Below are 19,836 nucleotides of genomic sequence, written 5' to 3'. Positions count from 1 at the left end.
AACGCTAGTCACCAAGGGCTGTCCCCACCTGCTACCAAAGGGTTATCTCTAAAACCCACATATAAAATCATGGGAGTGAGCTCATGCTGACAAGGTGCAACCCAAACCCAGAAGGCCCATCAGAACTTTGGGATCTGGCCCCCGTGGCAGGAAGGGAGGCTGCAGGCGGAGTGGGCAGACTTCGCGGTTGGATGGCTCTGGGTTTCAATCTTGACTTCTCCTACCTGTTGACGGTAGGACCTTGGCTAAGATCCCAAAGCCTTGGGTTCTTCATCTGGAAGGGGACAGTTGCTACCATGCAATGAAATCACGGCTCTGTGTGATACAGGCCTGGCCCCCACTCAGTAGGTGCTCCTGGCTACTCACTGTTGCGGGTTCTATGTGCTACCACTCCCTCCGCTGCACTCCTCCCTCCACCCTCTGTGCCCACTGCCCAGCGTCTCCAGTGTGTTCCATTATTCAATCAACGTCTGAATAGATCCGCAGACCCGCAGCAGCACTGCTTCAATGCAGCCTCTCCTTGCTAGATTTGGACTCCCTATTCAGTTACCTGAACTTTGTTAAAATGGGAAAGGAGAAGATAGAACAATAAAAGAGAAATGATGCTACACTTCTATTGGGGGGCGGTGGGGGGCAGACCTTGACCCACACAGATACAACACGTAAAATTCTCAATTTCAACAGCATCTGAAGAACCATATTTTATGTAGATACATACTACAATCTGAAGTAGGGAAACCAGGTTTTATAATGTTGTTTTTTAAAATCTGTTTATTCTAGGCATTTACAGATAGGTACACCTTTTTTTTGTTTTAAATATATATATAAAGGGAGAAGATAAAGGGAGAAGGAAGGGGCCAGGGTAGTCCTGGAGGATAAACAAAGCTTTGCAACGAAAGGGGATTTGCTCCTTTGCTGCCCCCTGAATTTTTCTGCCATGACACACATGGTTGCTGTCAGTCTCAGGCAGTGTGTGCAGAATGTGATGTCTGTTCACAAACTGTTTAACATGTTTTTTTCAGTCTGGGCAACAGCTTGTTATGTTTTAGAAAGCAACTCTGATACTTTTTTCTAGACAATGTCTGCCTGGCAGCCTCTGTGCAAAATGAGATTGTTTGATAACACAGCATAAAATATTTTTTGATAACACAGCATAATAATAACATTATTATTGTTATCTGGGATTCTCCATCTCGGCACCACCGACATCTCTGTAGTGGCGGCTGTCCTGGGCATTATAGGATGGTCAGCAGCATCCTTGGTTTCTACTCACTGGGTCACAATAGCCCCCCATCCCTCGTTGCAACAGCCAAAAACGTCTCTCGATATTGCCAAATGTGCTGGGGAAGGGGAGGTGGGTACAGACGCTCAACTTGGTTGACCAACTTGCTTGCTCAAACTTGGTTGAAAACCACTGGTCTATGTTATAGAAAACAAACATTATTTTTCTTAAAGAAAGTAACAGAGTTATTAAGAATTGTGACAGACTCCATAACAGATGTTTTGATCTTAACGAGTCAACCTACAAAACACACATGTTCTTCTTCACAGAGGAATGTCTTTATCATAAGCACTGAAAACATACGACTGGACTATTTCATTCAGTTCATCAAACTTTCCTAGTTTGACACATAGAACAAAGAATTCCTACTGGATGTAGGAAATAAGTAAATGCCAGATATAGGCAAAACTGTTAAATTTTTATGGTATCAATCTTTTAGTCCTTAAGATTTTTGTATATATTTTTTTCCCCTCCTATCACCTGACGCCTTACTCCAAACACACTTTTTCTGTGGAACTCCTATCTCTGATGTACCTGGCAGGCTCAAGAACTAAAAGGATAAGCACATTCTTGCCAATCAAGAAGTCTAAGTACCTGAGATGATGTGAAACTTCTACTGGAAGGCCCTGAGTGTCCCAACAAGATCACAAAAGCATTTTAAAAGAAATCTGAATCTTCACTTTCCTACTCTACTTCTTTCTAGGAAGAACTTGAAATTTATTTTGTTGACAACATTTATTTTAAGGGCAAAGAATGTTTTAGCAAAAAAGAAAATGGCAGAAATAAATGAAAGCCATTAGGAAAAGAGTCCACGAGCTAAGGCCTATGCCTGGGAGGTTAAAAACAAAACTCTGTTTCCTTAAAAACTGGACCAGAAAAAAAAAAAAATTCTCAGAATTACCTTTCTCTCCTTTTTCCTTGTCCCCTGCATCTAGATATCAACTTTTACCTCATCAGCACTTCCCCCAGCCTAGGTCAGGTCTTCATTATCTTTCATCAGGTTATTTCAACAACTTCCTATCCAGTTTCTCTGATTTCTCATCGTCCATTCTGGATCAGTGTGGGAGGTGGTGGCCTCCTGTAATCTTTTTGAGACACAGATTAGGAGGGATGCCCACAAAACACAGAGATTACTGTTCCCATAATTCATCCTAGAATTTGAATCTCTTTACATTTGTTCCAAGCTGGGTTTCGAAACTCATTTCCTAAATAATCCTTCCCCCTCTAACCCACTAACCATTTAAATTATCTTTCACTATTGCCCATAATCCCAACCTTTCCTTAATCTGGCTCTTGGTCTAGACTCCCTTTCCTGCCATGGTCACCTGAGGACCCTCACCTCCCACTCCCAGACAGAACTGCTCTCTCCTTATTCAACAGTTTGCACTTCTATCAGAGCATCATGATCATTTCTCTTACTATCCATGGAGGGGCTTAGAGCTACACTTGCCTGCTTCAAGGGAAAAGGAAACCAGACTGTTCTCCAGGCATTCTCAGGCATCTTTGTAAACCGACTGAAAAAAATGTTCATTCTTTAAAGATGACTCAGGTTCAGTTCGCTCAAAAATATTTAGTGAGCTCTTAAACTATCCAAGCCTGTTCTAGATTCTGTGAGAGACAGGACTGTCCTCAAGGAGCCTTTAGTAGGGAGGAGAATAAAAGCAAGACATAAACACTCTTGAGCACAAAGTATTATAGGGATTCCAAACAGGAAGGACCTTATCTATACACACGTTGTGGAAAACTGAGAAAAGCTTCTTGAGGGGAGGTGGTGTATGAGGTAGGGTCTCATAGCTGGGGGGTGACTGATGTGCGAGCCATCCAAGGACTAGAAGTAGCACAGAGTGAGGCAAGGTGGGTGGGGCCCATCTGGGGAACAACGAACAGGCCAGTGGGGCTGGCGCCCTGAGAGGTGTGTACCGGAGAGCATGCTCTTCTAGTTGAATGGATGTCAGGTCTCAGAAGGGCCCTGATTAGATGACAGTCTGCAGCCACCTGGAGGACGCCTCTGACACGTCCCGGCCAGTGGTAAAGTAACAGCTCTAGTTGAGAAAAAATAACCTGACTGATGGGGGCTGGGAAGGAGGCACTCGGGTCTTCAGAGACCCAGTGAAAGCAGGTTGGAAAGGGGGAGCAGCTTTGGCAGGGACAGTGGGGATGGCATCAGCAAGACTTGGCACACAATTACTTACAGGGGCAAAGAGGAAAGGGCATGAGGTGATGGAGGGCTGAAATTCCCTCCCTGGGTGACTGGCTTCATTACTACAAGTAAGGAAGCTGGGGTGATGAAATGGTGTGCAGGGCTGTATGCAAAGACACAGCTGCCACTGAGTATGAAGCTCATGGGATGCAAATGACACGAGGGGAGACATGGACTATTTCAAACACTGATGCGCCCCCTGCATTTCATTTACCTACAACGATTTTTAACGTCTAGAAGATAAAAGCTTTGTGTTTCTTGCTGGTCTCACGCTCACTCACTGGCTTGACTCACTCTTAGGGACAAACCCCATGATGTTCTGTAAACCAGTCCTAACATGTTGGAGGCCTTGGTAATGTATACCTTCCGGAAAAGCACACATGCGAGTTCTGAATCATCTATGCTCTTGCCCTAAATGTCACAAAAGTTCGCATGGCACATGTGGTCTGTCGTTTTCCTGTGGACAAGTCCTCCTGACAACTACCCAGCTGGGTAAGCGGTTTAACAGAAGACCAGCACACGACTGCCCTGGAGGGTGAGTCATAAAGGTAAGCGATTCCAATTCTAAGAAACGGAGGGAAGTGACTTCAGGAAGATTTACCGGCATTGAGATCAGTTTTGAAACACAGAAGTCTGTTTTCCGCAAAGAAAAGAAAAAAAAAGCAATCCCTAAAAGCTGAAAGGGAACTTTTTAAAAGGTCACACCACCTCTCGGAGGTACAAATCCAACATGGAAATCAAATTACGAAGTGAGACGAACCCATCCCCACCCATGTTTTAAACACCCCATTAACAGTCTGGTTACAGGCAGCTTGTTCAAACTTTCCACCTGATGTTAATCACATTTATCTCATAGGTTAAATCAGACTCAAGTTGGAGGTATCCCTTTCAAGTACCAACTTTCCATTCAGTACTGACAGAGAAGTAGAAAAAAAAATTAGAAAACAGCAGCCTTCGAGTTTTGAACCCCAAACACCATCCCTGGTTTTGTACCAGAGTTTTTTGTTTTATGTTTTGGATCCTAGAGTTTCTGTTGTAGATGCAGTGTGTGATTTTCAAGGATTCTGAGAGTAAACAGGCCAAAATGTGAAAACAGCAATCAAGGGATTCTCAAATTTTTATAAACGTTGTTTTACCAGCATTTATAGATCAAGAAAAGCCACACAGGCGCAGTGGTTAAGAATCCGCCTGCCAAGGCAGGGACACGGGTTCGAGCCCTGGTCCAGGAAGATCCCACATGCCGTGAAGCAACTATGCCCGTGCGCCACAGCTACTGAGCCTGTGCTCTAGAGCCCACGTGCCGCAACTACTGAGCCCACGTGCCGCAACTACTGAAGCCCGCGCGCCTAGAGCCCATGATCCACAACAAGAGAAGCCACTGCAATAAGCCTGCGCACACAACGAAGAGTAGCCCCCGCTCGCCGCAACTAGAGAAAGCCTGAGTGGAGCAATGAAGATCCAACACAGCCATACATACATACATACATACATAAAATTTTTTAAATGTTTAAAAAAAAAGAAAAGCCACAGTGTGACACCAAATAACTTTCCCTGTACTTACTCATATTCCCCCTTTCCATTTCTCCCATAAAGCTCTTATTTTAAGGAGAAACTAATAAAAAAGAATTTCCTTTCTTTCCAAATCATACACACACACACCTCCTTCCTCCTTTATACTTAAATCACTACCACCAACTGGGTAAGCCCCTGGGAACCGGCCAGGCTGGGAGCAATCAAGTCTCCACAGGTAGCTGCTAAACTGGGATGGTTGCACCATGTGGTGAAAACAGAATCATTTCTTTCTGAGTTCACCTTTCACTGGGCTATTTCCACACTTGACACTGGAACAGAACAACTTACTGAGACTACAAGTAGGATTCAAGGATTGAGGCAGAAGTGGTTTTGGTAAGAATATCACTGAAGAGTTATACATGACAATTAACTTTGCTGTTGGTTGCTGTCAGAGAGTCAATTTTTTTCCTTATTACAAAATTTTTCAAAACATACAGAAAATGAATACTGTACCATCTACCCGTCACCTAGACTGAACAACTTTAACAGCCCGCCCAATATTTGTCTATGTTGATCTGTTTGTTTTTGAAGTATTTTATAAATGATAATCATATTCCCCTCCCCTAAGTAATTCAGTATGTCTCTAAAAAATAAGGATGTTTTCCTTCAAAACTGTAATACTAGTATCATACCTAACAATACTTAACAAAGTCAACATAATTCCCTAGAATCATCTCCTCATGAATATCATTCATATTCAAATTTCCTTGGGGGTATTATTCTTAAGCATTTAGAAGTGAAACTAGAAAACTATAGCGAAGGCTGGCGACAGTCCTCCAGTCATTCTTCCATCAAAGGCAGATGCTTACATAAGTTCTTTACCCTTGTTTTGAGTTTAAACGTCTGGGTGAATACCCAAATGTGACAGATACAATTCACCTGACCTCTGACCACAAACACTATGTTACAGTAGCTACACCAAATACATCATGAAACAAAGAAGTAGAGAGGGAGAGGGAACAACGTCCCTGGTGGAAAACAATGGCAGAGACAATTTCCCAGATACCAGGCTATTACATTACTTAATTAGTTCCCCCCTTTTTTCTTCTGAGTCATCCCCCCAGCTGAGAAAGATGCTTCCAACTCCATTATTCTTAAAAAATGAATATTAGAAGCCTTTCACTCCTATGTCGTCACCCTTAGCTTTTCTTTACTACATTGGCACACATAGTTGATCTGTGTTGCTGTCTCACCTTCCACTCATTTTTAATCCCCTGGTGAAGTCTAATTTTCCTGCCATTTATTCACCGAGCCTGTCCTTTTGAATATCACCAACTTCCTAAGTCGCACTTAAAAGACCTTCTCCCCCGGCCTCCAGACTTGGATAGGAAGGCCCCCAGGTTCCCACAGCATCCTCTCGATCTCCCACAGGCTCTCCTGGAAGCTCTTCTGTCTTTGCTCCTTCCTGTAATTTACTTAGAAATGGGAATGTCACCTGTACGCAGATGACTTATGAATGTGGAAAAGGTCAAGAGAAATATATGTTTCCTTAGTTTTCCCCTAGAGTCAGATTACAAGTGGGGAGCTGTGCGTGAAAGGAAAGAAAAGCAAAAGCTTTACTCAATTTACTAGCAAATTCTAACAGATCTCTCTTCTCTGTGACGGTCAGAAGATCTTCCTTGTGCGAAGTGCCTTCCAGCACTTTCCAGAGAACTGTGGTGAGGAAATCAGGTTCTGGAGCCGCATATCCTGGGCTCAAATCACACCTATTACTGTGTAACATTACAAGATCCTTAACATCTTTGAACCTCGGTTTGCACTTGTGCACAAATGCAGATAATAATAGAACCCGCCTCATGGGTTTGTTGTCAAAGCTACATGAAGAAATACAAGTAAAATGCTGAGTTAACAAGAGAACACTAAACACTACATAAATCTGAGTTATTGTTATCTGTGACCTAAAGATTCAATTATGAAAAATGGTTATTTCTTAGATAGCTAATATTTATTATTGGCAAAACTGGTTGGGATAATGTCCCTTGGCATACTACATTGGTCCTGAGGACTTTTTAAAAGACCATTTGGTTACTTTCCATTTTATCACATAAGCTTTATCCCATGTAACAGAGAAAGTACACAAGATGTTCTACAAAAGTAGTCACTTTTGTAAACAGATGATTCACACTAATTAAACTCACAACCCAGGAGAATAAAATTAGCTTGTTTCAACACTTCCCTTTGTTCAGTAATTACAATTCAAGGTTATGTTAGAATACCACATTACTATAATTTTGCCCGAGAGACAGACACTGCACGTCCTACATTTTTAAAAACAGGTACTGCTGATATAAATGCAGGTGCTTGCTGAGAAGGGCCTTGCAGATTTCATAAGCAATTCTAACCAACCCTGGGCTCCACTGTTACCTATTTCTGTACATACTGTAGCTAGGAGGGCAGTACTGAGATCATTTTAGCTTGTTAAAGATTCACCAGATTTGCAGGAGGATGAGAATTTAAAAACAGAAGCCAAACGTGGCTGGAGTTTATCTCAGATGCTTATATTCAAGTAGCAATCTGTTCGGTGATGATGACACCAAGCACGCCGTCAAATGATTTATATTTTCATAAACCCAGTCGGAATTCCACTACTTCCCCAAGTGGTGGATCACGGGTACAGACACCTCCCATTCTGATTCATTTGATTTCTCAGAGCTGTGTCTCTAGAGAGAGCTTTTTCTGGTTTTCACGACAGAGTTGATAACGAGGAGGTAACATTATTTAGTACTCATCTCGTGACAGGGACAGTGTTGAGTCACTTACACAAGTCAGATCTCAGAAAATCTTCACGACATTTTCTAAGGTAAAACTTCATTTTATAGTTTGGAAACTTGGAGCTTAAAAGGGCAAATAAAATTCCAGAGGCAACGGCGTATCCAGCTTTTTGTGGAGCCTGAAGTTTATATTAGTTTTAAAGGACAAAATGTCAAATTGTGAATACCAAATTAGGTTTAAGGCCCTAGAAGGGCTCAGCGTAAACCCTGAGACACATGCTTTAGTGTAAGCAATATGCGCGAGCTTGACCACTCTGAGCTGCAGAGACACAAGGAATTTGATGAATAGAAATGTGAACTGTAAAATGGAAATCATTCATCTTTACAAACTGTTGGCTATAATTAAGTTGCACTAGGTTCCCTTTTCTAATTTTTAAAAATAGATTTTTTTTTTTTTTTTTTTTTTTGGTTTAACAAGTCAGGAAGCGTGCAGGGTGAGTTAGCAGTGTCTGATGGAGTGCCAGGCAGGAATTTAGATGGTCTGAGTACACAGAATGCAGAAAAATTCCACATTCTGTGTTGTACATTCCTTAGGAAATCTTTGCCCTTTCGGTAGCAACAAGAAGTTAGAGTTTAGATTAAACTGATCTCTGATACCTTTTGACTAAAAGTTGTCTGAAAGCTGAAATCATTTTTCTAAACACTATGCCAATTTTTCTTGAGCGGTTTCCCTGCTGTTAGCAAAATATGTGATGCTGATGCTGACTGAACACATTCTCTCTCTCGGAATCAACTGTTTGTTAAACCAAGAAAATTCCTTTTATCCCAAATAAAAAACTTACTTTGTCAGAATAAGGGAAGTCTTTATTTTTTTTCTCAAAGCACATCTAATAATTTCAGAATTCAGAGTAAGGCGACTCTTATTACCACCACATCAGAGTATAATTCTGATAAGGGACTTCAAGTCATATTTCTCTTTTCTGAAAATTTTATGAAATTATTTCTTTTCACATGAGGAATTTCATGAAAATCTCTGATAAAAAATATGGGAAAGGCACTCTGTGATTTTCTAAAAATGCTGAGTTTCACAACTTTCCAGAATATATGTGAATAGAGCTGTGTACAACTGCCTTGGCTGTGCACTGCACAACTCCAAGGGACACCATTTACAGAGACCACAAAGTAAGGAGCGTTGCCTGGAAGAGGACAGTGCAGTAGCCCTGATGAAAATGGTACACTAACTGAGAAGAATGGTTGCTACCTGTAACAGAAAATAAGGAAAAGGGGGCATGTCATAAAGACAGATGGGCCAGCTTGTACCCAAATGGCAAAATATGAGACAATTTGAGCATCAAAATAAACAAGGACAGGAAGATATTTTGACCCCCTTCCTGAAGTAAGAATCCATAATTTCATGCTGATAATAAAAGGTAACTAACTGAACAATGGGACAGAAGGAACAGCTCTTCCTTACAGTAGAATGACAACACATATAAGAAGGAATGATGGAGTTAAGTTAGAAATGCACTGTTTTGCCACCTTCAAAGTAAAAATTGAATCAGACAGGAAACATCAATAGCTGCTCAACAAAAGGGGAGAGTTAGAGAAGGAATAAGATACCTACAGAATCTCAAAGAACCTTCTTTCAAATTTCCCAGTAACACAAAGCATGGTAATTATACAGCAGAGAAATCAGACAACACCTTAACCGAGTGATCAAAATCAATGTCACCAATAAGGGACAAAGGGACATCCCGTGTCTCTAGATGTGATTCCCTGAGGAGGACACAACCAGACCGAAGTGCATAATCTCAATCTAATCATGAACAGCCTGGGGAACCCAAATTGAGGGCTAGTCTATAAAACAACTTGCCTATATTCTTCAAAAATATCATAGGGACTTCTCTGGTGGCGCAGTGGTTAAGAATCAGTCTGCCAATGCAGGGGACATGGGTTCGAGCCCTGGTCCGGAAGATCCCACATGCTGCAGAGCAACTAAACCCATGTGCCACAACTACTGAGTATGAGCTCTAGAGCCCGCGAGCCACAACCACTGAGCCCATGTGCCACAACTACTGAAGCCCATGTGCTTAGAGCCTGTGCTCCACAAGAGAAGCCACCGCAATGAGAAGCCCACGCACCACGACGAAGAGTAGCCCCCACTCAGCAACTAGAAAAAGCCCGCGCACAGCAACGAAGACCCAACGCAGCCAAAAAAAAAAAAAAAAAAAAGTCATAAAACACATCAGGAAGGAAGGATAAGGGGAAGGATAAGGAACTATCCCAGATTAAAGGAGACTAAAGAGACATGATAGGGAAATACAATAAGGGGTCCCAGACTAGGTGCTGTCCTAGAGCGAAAAAATATTATCGGGACAACTGACAAAACTGGAACATGGACCACAGATTAAAGTATTAAATGTCCTGAATTTGCTAACAGTACTGTGGTTACATAAGAGGATATCCCTGTTCTTAGGAAATACATAATGAAGTCTAAGGGGGATGTGTGCTGTCTGCTCTCCAATGATTCGGGATAAATAAATAATATGGGGTGTGTGTGTGTGTGCGTGTGTGTGCGCGCGCGCGCGCGCAGAGAAAGAGATGGAGGAAAAGAATACAACAAACATGGCAAATGATGGTAAAAATGGGTAAATAGTATAAAGGAATATATCATACGATTGCAGCCTCAAAGTAAAAAGTTTAAAACAACAACAAAAAAAACCAGCAGCCAAAACAACATTGAGGGGTATCAGTATTCAGCCTGCTTTAAGGAGCAGAAAAGTAATTCAACTTGTAATCTGTACTTCAAAATAAACAGTTAAATCTTTAGAAACATTTTACTGCTATCACTACCATAATCACCACTATTAACACTATGGAGCACTTGGAATTAGTAAGCGCTCAGAAAGGTGCTTCACTTGCATTACCTCTTTTAATCTTCACAACTAGCTGAAGAGAAAGGCACTATAGTTATCCCCACTTAACAGATGAGGAAACTAAGATTCAGAGAGGTTTAGTAACTTGCCCAAATACAGACAGTAAGTGGCAGAACCAGGAATCCAACTAGGCTGATTACAAAGCTGGTAGATTTTATTACTATGTTAAACATATTTAATTATTATTTATTAATTTTCCTCAAAGAATGAGTGATGACTCTTAACCTATATGAAATTACAACAAATTAGTACAACATGCATGAATAAGGGTTTCTTCTACGAATTAAAATTAAAACACTAATAAACCAGAGACATATATGATATTTTTAGTCTCCACAATTTACTTTATACTCTCTTCCAAAGGCTGGACTTGATAATAAATTCTTTGAAATAAAATATCCCCTAGGATGCTCTTTGAAATAATCTTATCAAATGTCTCATAAACCATTGGTTACTTGTTATGGACTGAATGTTTACATCCTCCCAAAATCAGAGTAATTCAATGTAATGGAATTTGGAGGTGCGGCCTTCAGGAAATAATTAGGTCATGAGGGTGGAGTCCTCATGAATGAGATTAGTGCCCTTATAAGAACAGACTTGAGAAGGATGATTGTTCTCTCTCTCTAACTTGTGAGGACACAGCAAGAAAATGACCATCTGCAAACCAGAAAATTGAGTTCTCACCAGACACCGGATCTACTGGCACCTTGATCTTGGACTTCTCAAGAAATAAATTTCTTTTGTTTATGATCTATCCAGTCTATGGTATTTTGTTATAGCAGCTTGAACCAAGATAGTTCTATTTCAAGTTTTTCTTCCTTTAATATATTTTCTTTCTTTGCATGTAAAGTGGTACAGTCTTAGTGTTCATGTTTCCTTTTAGTCTTGGGACCTCAATTTCACTTTAAAAAAAATAGTATCATTTGCAATACACACCCTGGGGTCTCCCAATTAAGTGTACTATCATTTCCCTGCAGATAAAGGGTAAGCTGTTGAACATACCATATCTTTCATCCCAGTGGAATGTGGATGTCTATTTTAAAAAATGTTCAGAACAATAAAACATTTGCAAATATTTGCAGGTATTTAGGGAAATCTGATCATCTGACACTGTGAATGCCCATTCCAGAACAAAGGATTCCCAGCCTTGGCTGCATAATTTAACTACATACAAGAGGAGCTATTAAAATCCTAATGCTCAGCCCACACTCAAAACCAATTACCAGAACCCTGGACATGGGAACTGGGCATCAGCCATTCTGAAAGCTTCCCAGGTGATTCCAATGTACAGCCAAGTTTGAGATCCCTAGGTGAAGCATCTGCAGCCATAAAGAACTGTATCTTTTGTGTACAGATCTTAAGGACTCACAAAGGTTTTTAGAATTGGTCTCACTTGTTAAGGAGTGTACAGTGCAGCTGGCAAGTGAAGATGTGTGTGCTTGTAGGAAAAGGTAACTGAACGAAGCCCGAGGATGTGCTAAATGAATGTGATACACGGTAAGTACATCGAAGACCACATGGGGAGAGTCGGGGGTACTTGCCCCCTCCTGATGCAATGACAGGCTCTGATAAAAGCATGGCCAAGGAAGGCAACGCCGCCCGGGGAATGGTGTAAATGGAAAAGTACTCAGGATATCCAGGACACAGTGAGGTGACTAATCTCGCTAGAGTGGAAGGCTCACTCTTCAGAGTAGAAGAGGTAAGTTTGGAGAAGTGGACTAGAACCAGCCCCTGTGAGGGCTCTGAGCAATAAGTCAAAGAGACTGGTGGCATACGGAGTCTCTAAAGAGATCTGAGTAACTGATCAAATGACAGCATGCATTTGGGACGAACGATGTCATGGAGCAATGGATTTGGGGGAAAGACTAAAACTCAATCTACTAAAAGAAGAACACAGCAGATTAGGTAAAATCATATATGTGAATCACAATCTTACACCTTCCTTCTCGGTTTTCCACAAGGGACAGAATTTTGGTTCTGCTAAAACTAGCATGGATCTCACCTGTTGTGGGACCACTGGCAGGAGAGACTGGGCAGGTGGAGGGTCTGTCTCATTCTCTGCCCCTTTGGCCTGGCTCCCAATCTCACAGTCGTGATACTTTCTGTAGCTATATGTTCCTCCTTTTTCTATGAAGTCTACTCCTACATCTGGGCAAGAGAATTCCAGGACAGGGTTTCAGGCAAGAGAAATTCTTTCTTATAATTTTTCTGGAATAAGAAGGATTTTGAGAAATTTAGTGATCTCTAGGTCATATCTAGCAATGAAGACTCCTAGGAATAAAAGGGGGACCAAACCATTCATTCATCCAAAAAATATTTACTGAACACATACCATTTGCTGCTGTTCTAGACAGTGGGGATATAGCAAGGTCTCTTTTCCAAACAGACAACTCTCTGGGCAATGTAGAGGAGTCACTCAAAAACATGACGGCAGTCTAGGGCTATACAATTTATAGCTAATCAATTACAGTGTCCTGCTAGAGACTTTTGAAAAATTAACAATAGTAGAGAAAAAGTCAAGATCCTTCACATAATGAACTATAAGCACTAGAAGAAAGTATAGGAAATATATATACAGAACATTTTTTAAAAACTGCATTTGTAAGCCGCCACTATTGAAAGTGGATTTAAGCTACTAGATGTATCATAAACTCCTAGAACAGTGCTGGTATTTAGAAAGCCCTTAATAAAAATTAGTTAAATGACATTGTTACACTGAATGGAGTTCCAACTGAGGCAAGAAGGTAGTTATTATCCTGATTCAACTAAGCAGTGAGGTCACCTCTGCTGCCTGTATTCTAAACGCTTCCTTGCAAAGAGGGACATGTTCAGGTATCTGACCTTTCAATCCAATACTTTTAAAACCAGACCACAATGCTTGTTTGTGAAATGGTATCCTGTGAAACCATGACATCAAAGTCATTCACAAATCGTGCTCAGGTTTATTCAGAGATACTGGTGTTCAGAGGCTGATTACGCATATGGACTGTCATTCCAGAGATGACCTTTGTGTTTGCACCATTTTCATTTTATAAATATCTAATAAGAATCTGTGCTTAAGAATCCACGCTTAACTACATGCATTAATTAGAAATGCCTATGACAAAATGAATCTGAGCTTTCACTGATAAAATAACCAAAGTGTTTCATTCATCTTTTTCTAAGTCATTATACCCTCTAGTTTATAGACAATTCCTATTTTCTCACTGTGGAGGAGAAAATTAGCATATTCAAGTACCCTTCATTAGCCGTTTCTTGTCTCTTGAAAGGAGCTTTACCTGCATAATGTACCGGAATCTCTATCTTTGGCCCAATGACATAGTGCCCCTCCTCCAAGCTATGGGCAGTGATGGTGGTCCACTGACGGCACGAATGAATCAGAAGGTAGTCATTTTCCCGCAGCCCTTCTATGCATTCTCCTAGAAAATAAATTTTATATGAGAAACTTAGAATTAGCGTCTGTTTACTCCATTCTCTGCAATAAAATTTTGTTAGTTAAAACTTCACTAATGGAGAAGTTGATAGTTCATCCCAAGAAGAGAAAAAGTTCACTTTTGAGTTACCAATAAAAAAAGGCATTTCATACCAAGTTGACAACTGTACACAGGGTTCCATAAAAATGTTTCCCACTTATGTGCAAAGAGATTTTCAAATACCTCATTCTATCTTAATGATTGTATTTCAATGATAATAAAACAAACATTTATTAAGTGCCAACAGTAAATCGGACACTAATTAAATGCTTTGCATATATTATTTCAATGTAATACAGTAACATTATGAGGTAGGTATTGTTCCTTCTTTACAGGTAAGAAAAATTAAGGTTCAGAATGTTAAGTGTAGTCTAAGCTCACAGATTTAATAAGCAGAAAAGTGCAGATTCAGGGCTATGTCAAAAAGATTCCAAGGCTATGTTCTTTTTTGGTCATGCCTTGCGGCTTGCGGGAACCTAGTTCCCCAACCAGGGATGGAACCCGGGTCCTCAGCAGTGAAAGTGCAGAGTCCCAACCACTGGACTGCCAGGGAATTCCCCCAAAGCTTATGCTCTTAATCACTACAACATACCTACCAAAAATATATAATAAATTTATCTCTCTGTTGAAACAGTACTTGAGATTAAATGCCTGTACCTCCTTTCAAATTTTATATGTTTTAGTATGGTACTGGTAAAAAAACGGACACATAGATCAATGGAACAGAACAGAAAGCCCAGAAATAAACCCATGCACTTATGGTCAATTAATCTACAACAAAGGAGGCAAGAATATACAATACAGAAAAGACAGTCTCTACAACAAGTGTTGCTGGGAAAACTGGACAGCTACATGTAAAAGAATAAAATTAGAACATTCTCTAACACCATATATGAAAACAAACTCAAAATGGATTAGAGACCTAAACGTAAGACCATATACTCTAAAACTCCTAGAGAAAAACATAGGCAGAATACCTTTGACATAAATTGCAGCAACATTATTTTGGATCCGTTTCCTAGACTAATGGAAATAAAAGCAAAAATAAACAAATGGGACCTAATCAAACTCAAAAGCTTTTACACAGGGTCTCCCTGGTGGTGCGGTGGTTGAGAGTCCGCCTGCCGATGCAGGGGACAGGGGTTCGCGCCCCGGTCCGGGAAGATCCCACATGCCGCGGAGCGGCTAGGCCCGTGAGCCATGGCCGCTGAGCCTGCGCATCCGGAGCCTGTGCTCCGCAACGGGAGAGGCCCCAGCAGTGAGAGGCCCGCGTACGGCAAAAAAAAAAAAAAAAAAAAAAAAGCTTTTACACAGCAAAGGAAGCCATAAAGAAAAGGAAAAGGCAACCTACAGAATAGGAAAAAATATTCATAAAAAATGTGACTGACAAGGGATTAATTTCAAAAATATACAAACAGCTCACATAGCTCAACATCAAAAAAACAAACAACCCAATAAAAAAATGGGCAGAAGATCAAAATAGACATTTCTCCGAAGAAGACGTACAGATGGTCAACAGGCACATGAAAAGATGCTCAACATCACTAATTATTAGAGAAATGCAAATCAAATCTACAATGAAGTATCACCTCACACCAATCAGAATGGCCATCATGAAATAGTCTACAAATAATAAATGCTGGAGAGGGTGTGGAGAAAAGGGAGCCCTCCTACACCGTTGGTGGGAATGTAAACTGATACAGCCACTACGGAGAACAGTATGGAGCTTACTTTAAAAACTGAAAATAGAGTTACCATATGATCCAGCAATCCCATTCCTGGGCCTGTAACAGGAAATGATGAAAACTCTAATTTGAAAAGATACACGCACCCCAATATTCATTGCAGCACTGTTTACAATAGCCAAGACATAGAAGCAACCTAAATGTCCATCGACAGAGGAATGGATAAAGAAGATGTGGTCCATATATACAATGGAACATTACTGAGCCATAAAAAAGAATGAAATAATGCCATTTGCAGCAACATGGATGGACCTAGAGGTTATCATACCGAGTGAAGTAAGTCAGAGAAAGACAAATATCGTATGATATCACTCACACGTGGAATCTAAAAATATGATACAAATGAACTTATTTCCAAAACAGAAAGAGACTCACAGACATAGAAAACAAACTTATGGTTACCAAAGGGGAAAGGTGAGGGGGAGGGATAAATTAGGAGTCTGGGATCAACAGATACACACTGCTATATATAAAATAGAAAAACAGCACAGGGAACAATATTCAACATCTTGTAATAACCTATAATGGAAAAGAATCTGAAAAAGAATATATATGTAACTGAATACATGTAACTATAACTACATATACATGTAATATATACTCATATGTAATTGTAACTACACCTGAAACTAACACAACGTTGTAAATCAACTATACTTCAATAAAAAAAATAAAATGTTACGTTTTGCCAGTTCTCTCTGGCCTACCAAATTTCCCAATCAACTGAAAATAATGAAGCTTTATAGCATACACATGAAATTATTTTTTTCATTTTAATATTTTCTAAAGTAACTTTTCAGCTTTTCAGCCAATAACAAACTATTTCAAAAGAGAAATCCATTCCCTGAAACTTAAAAAATGTTCCCTTTTTTTTTCTTAGATGCTGAAATAATCCATCCCATTAATCCTGGTTTAGTAATTTTAAATGCTAAAAAACCAAACAAACAAAAAAACAACAACTTGAAAAGACTAATTCCTTTATACAGAAAACAATATGCTTTCCTTATTTTTGACATTTATTATATCTCAATAATTAGAAGAATTATTATTGATTTCACTGTGTGTTCTGAAATGGCATTTATAGACTTCTCAAAAATTCTTAAAAGTATCAGTACTTTTTCAATAAATAAAGTAGAGGAGGCTGTAACGATCAACTTGGTTACCACAGCCATAAATTTTGGGAGGACCAGGTTTCATAAAGACACCACCAGGGGATCACTGGTACTCATGAGCCCTTTGCATCCTCTCTTTGTATGTAAAATCTTTAAAAAGAAAAACAAACAGGTTATTATTTCAGGCTAATAGGAAGCTGTATATCAACACGATTGTCTGACTTAACCATAATAACTTGTAGCAGGTTTTTTTTTGGTCATGATTCCCCTTTAACTTGGAAAAGTGGCAAAGATTGCTAGACATCCAGTAATACCTCACTCACTCCTTGTCCTCAGTAACAGTCCTCTTATATTAGCTGGGCACATGGCTGCCCAGAATACAGACTACTGTTCCCAGGCCCCGTAACAAGTAGGTGTAACACAGTAACTAGGTTATAGCCAATGGGATGTAGTGCAAGTAGTATATGTAACTTCCAAGATATATATATAGATTTAAAATCTTTAATATACCAGAAAATCAACTGATTGTAGTTTATAATTCAATGCTTTTAGTATATTCACAGAGCTGTGCAATCATCACTACTGTTGAATTACAGAACATTTCTATCCCCCCAAAAGAAACCTCAAACCCATTAACAATTATTCCCTACTCCCCACCCCAGGCTTAGGCAACCACTAATCTACTTTCTGTATCTATAAATTTGCCTATTTTGAAAATTTCATATGAATGGAGGTATATTTGAGCTTTTCTGTCTGCCTTCTTTCATTTAGCATGTTTTCAAGGCTCATCTCTGTTGTAGCATGCATCAGTACATCATTTTAATGGCCAAATATTTGATTATATGGATATACTATGTTTTATTTGTCCAATCATCAGAGGATGGACAGTTGGACTGTTTACAATCTTGGCACTTACTGAATACTGCTGATATGAACATCAGTATACAAATTTTTGTATGGACATATGTTTTCATTTCTCTCAAATACATACCTGGGGTAGAACTGCTGGGTCATATGGTAACTCTATATTTAACTTTCTGAGAACTCCCTGTTTTTTTCCAAATTGGCTACACCATTTTATATTTCCACTAGCAATGAATGAGAGTTCCAGGGACTCCACATACTCCAACACTTGCTATTATCCATCTTTTAAATTATAGGCATTTTAGTGGGTGTGAAGTGTGTCTCACTGTGGTTTTGACTTGTATTTACCTAATGATTAGTGATGTTGAGCATCTTTTCATGTGCTTGTTGGACATTCGTGTATCTTTTCTGGAGGAATGTTTATTCAAATCCTTTGCCCAATTTTAAATTTGGTTGCTTGTCTTTAATGCCTAGTTGTAAGAGTCTTTATTTTATTTTATTTTAAACATTCTGGATACAAGTTCCTTATCACACATACGATTTGAAAACATTTTCTCACATTACATGAACTATACTTTCACTCTGTTGATAGTGTCCTTTGAACCACAAAATTTTTTAATTTTCATGAAGTCAAATTTATTTTTAATTTTGTGCTTTGCGTGTCATATTTGATAAATTTCTGCATAACCCATGCATCATGAAGATTTAAAATATTTTATAAAACATTTTATAGTTTTTAGCTCTTATATTTAGGTTTACGATCCATTTTGAATTAACTTTTCTGCATGCTGTAAGTAGGGGTCCAACTTTGTTTTTTCATGTGGCTATTCAGTTATCCAAGCACCAGTTGATAAGACTACTCTTTCTTCATTGAACTGTCTTGCCTCCCTGTCAAAAACCAATTGACCATAAATGTAAGGGTTTATTTCTGGTTTCCCAATACTGTTCCATTGCCCTATACCTCTATCTTTATGCTAGAACCACACTGTCTTAATTACTGTAGCTCTGTAATAAAGTTTTGAAATTGGGAAATGTGAGTCTTCCAACTTTGTTCAAGACTATTGTGGTTTTTCTGGGTCCCTTGCATTTCCATATGAATTTTAGGATCGGCTTACCAGTTCTTGTCTCAAAAGCTAGGATTGTGATAGGGATTGTGTTCAATCTATAGATCAATTTGGGGAGAACTGTCTGTCATCTTAACAGTATTAATGTTTCTGATCCATGAACATGGGATGTCTTCCCGTTTATTTAAATCTTTATTTCAATGATGTTTTGTAGTTTTTAGTGTGCAAGTCTTACACTGTTTTTGTTAAATTTATTCCTACGTATTTTATTCTTTTGATGGTATTGCAAATAGAATTATTTTAAAATTTCATTTTTGGAGTGTTCATTGCCAGTGTAGAGAAACAACTGATTTTTGCATACTGATATTATATCTTGAAATCTTGCTGAACTTGTTAGTTCTAATAGTTTCTTTTGTAGATTCCTTAGGATTTTCTATATACAAGTTCATGTCATCTGTAAATAGATATAGTTATACTTTTTACTTTCCAACTGGATGCCATTTTTCCCCCTCTTTTCTTGCCTAATACCTCTGGCTAGAATCTCCAGTACCACACTGAACTTAAGTGGCAACCAAGACGTATCTTTGGAGGGAATGTGCCTTTCTTTTCCCTCTTTATTCTTCCTGATGGATGAAATATGGAGGTGATTATCAGAACTGGAATGGTAGCGACTATCTCAGACCTTGAAGGAAACTTAGGGCTGAAACTGAGTGCATGACATACAACTGAAAAACAACAACAACAAAAACAGGCCCCTGTCACCTTGGGCAACACCCCAATCTGAACTTTTGGTCTTTGGGTCTCTGTGACTTGCAGCCAAACTCAAGCCTAAAATGATACAGGAGTATTAGAATAAATTAAGAATTGTGGTGCCTAC

General features: G+C 39.4%; 1 protein-coding gene across 4 annotated transcripts in view; it reads right to left on the bottom strand.

The window, feature by feature from the left end:
- The window catches only part of GAREM1 (GRB2 associated regulator of MAPK1 subtype 1), a 205,157-nt gene that overhangs the window by 123,317 nt on the left and 62,004 nt on the right, over positions 1–19,836 (bottom strand). For 2 of the 4 annotated variants that reach the window (XM_060170716.1, XM_060170717.1), the window contains exon 2: positions 13,980–14,120. In XM_060170716.1, the coding sequence (XP_060026699.1) occupies positions 13,980–14,120 (141 nt within the window). Of the gene's footprint in view, positions 1–12,703; positions 12,910–13,979; positions 14,121–19,836 lie in introns of those variants that run through there. The other 2 variants (XM_060170719.1, XM_060170718.1) reach the window with 2 other exon arrangements.

The sequence above is a fragment of the Lagenorhynchus albirostris genome, chromosome 14, assembly GCF_949774975.1.
Source record: "Lagenorhynchus albirostris chromosome 14, mLagAlb1.1, whole genome shotgun sequence".
NCBI classification, from domain to species: domain Eukaryota; kingdom Metazoa; phylum Chordata; class Mammalia; order Artiodactyla; family Delphinidae; genus Lagenorhynchus; species Lagenorhynchus albirostris.
This window is presented reverse-complemented; position numbering and strand designations above follow the sequence as displayed.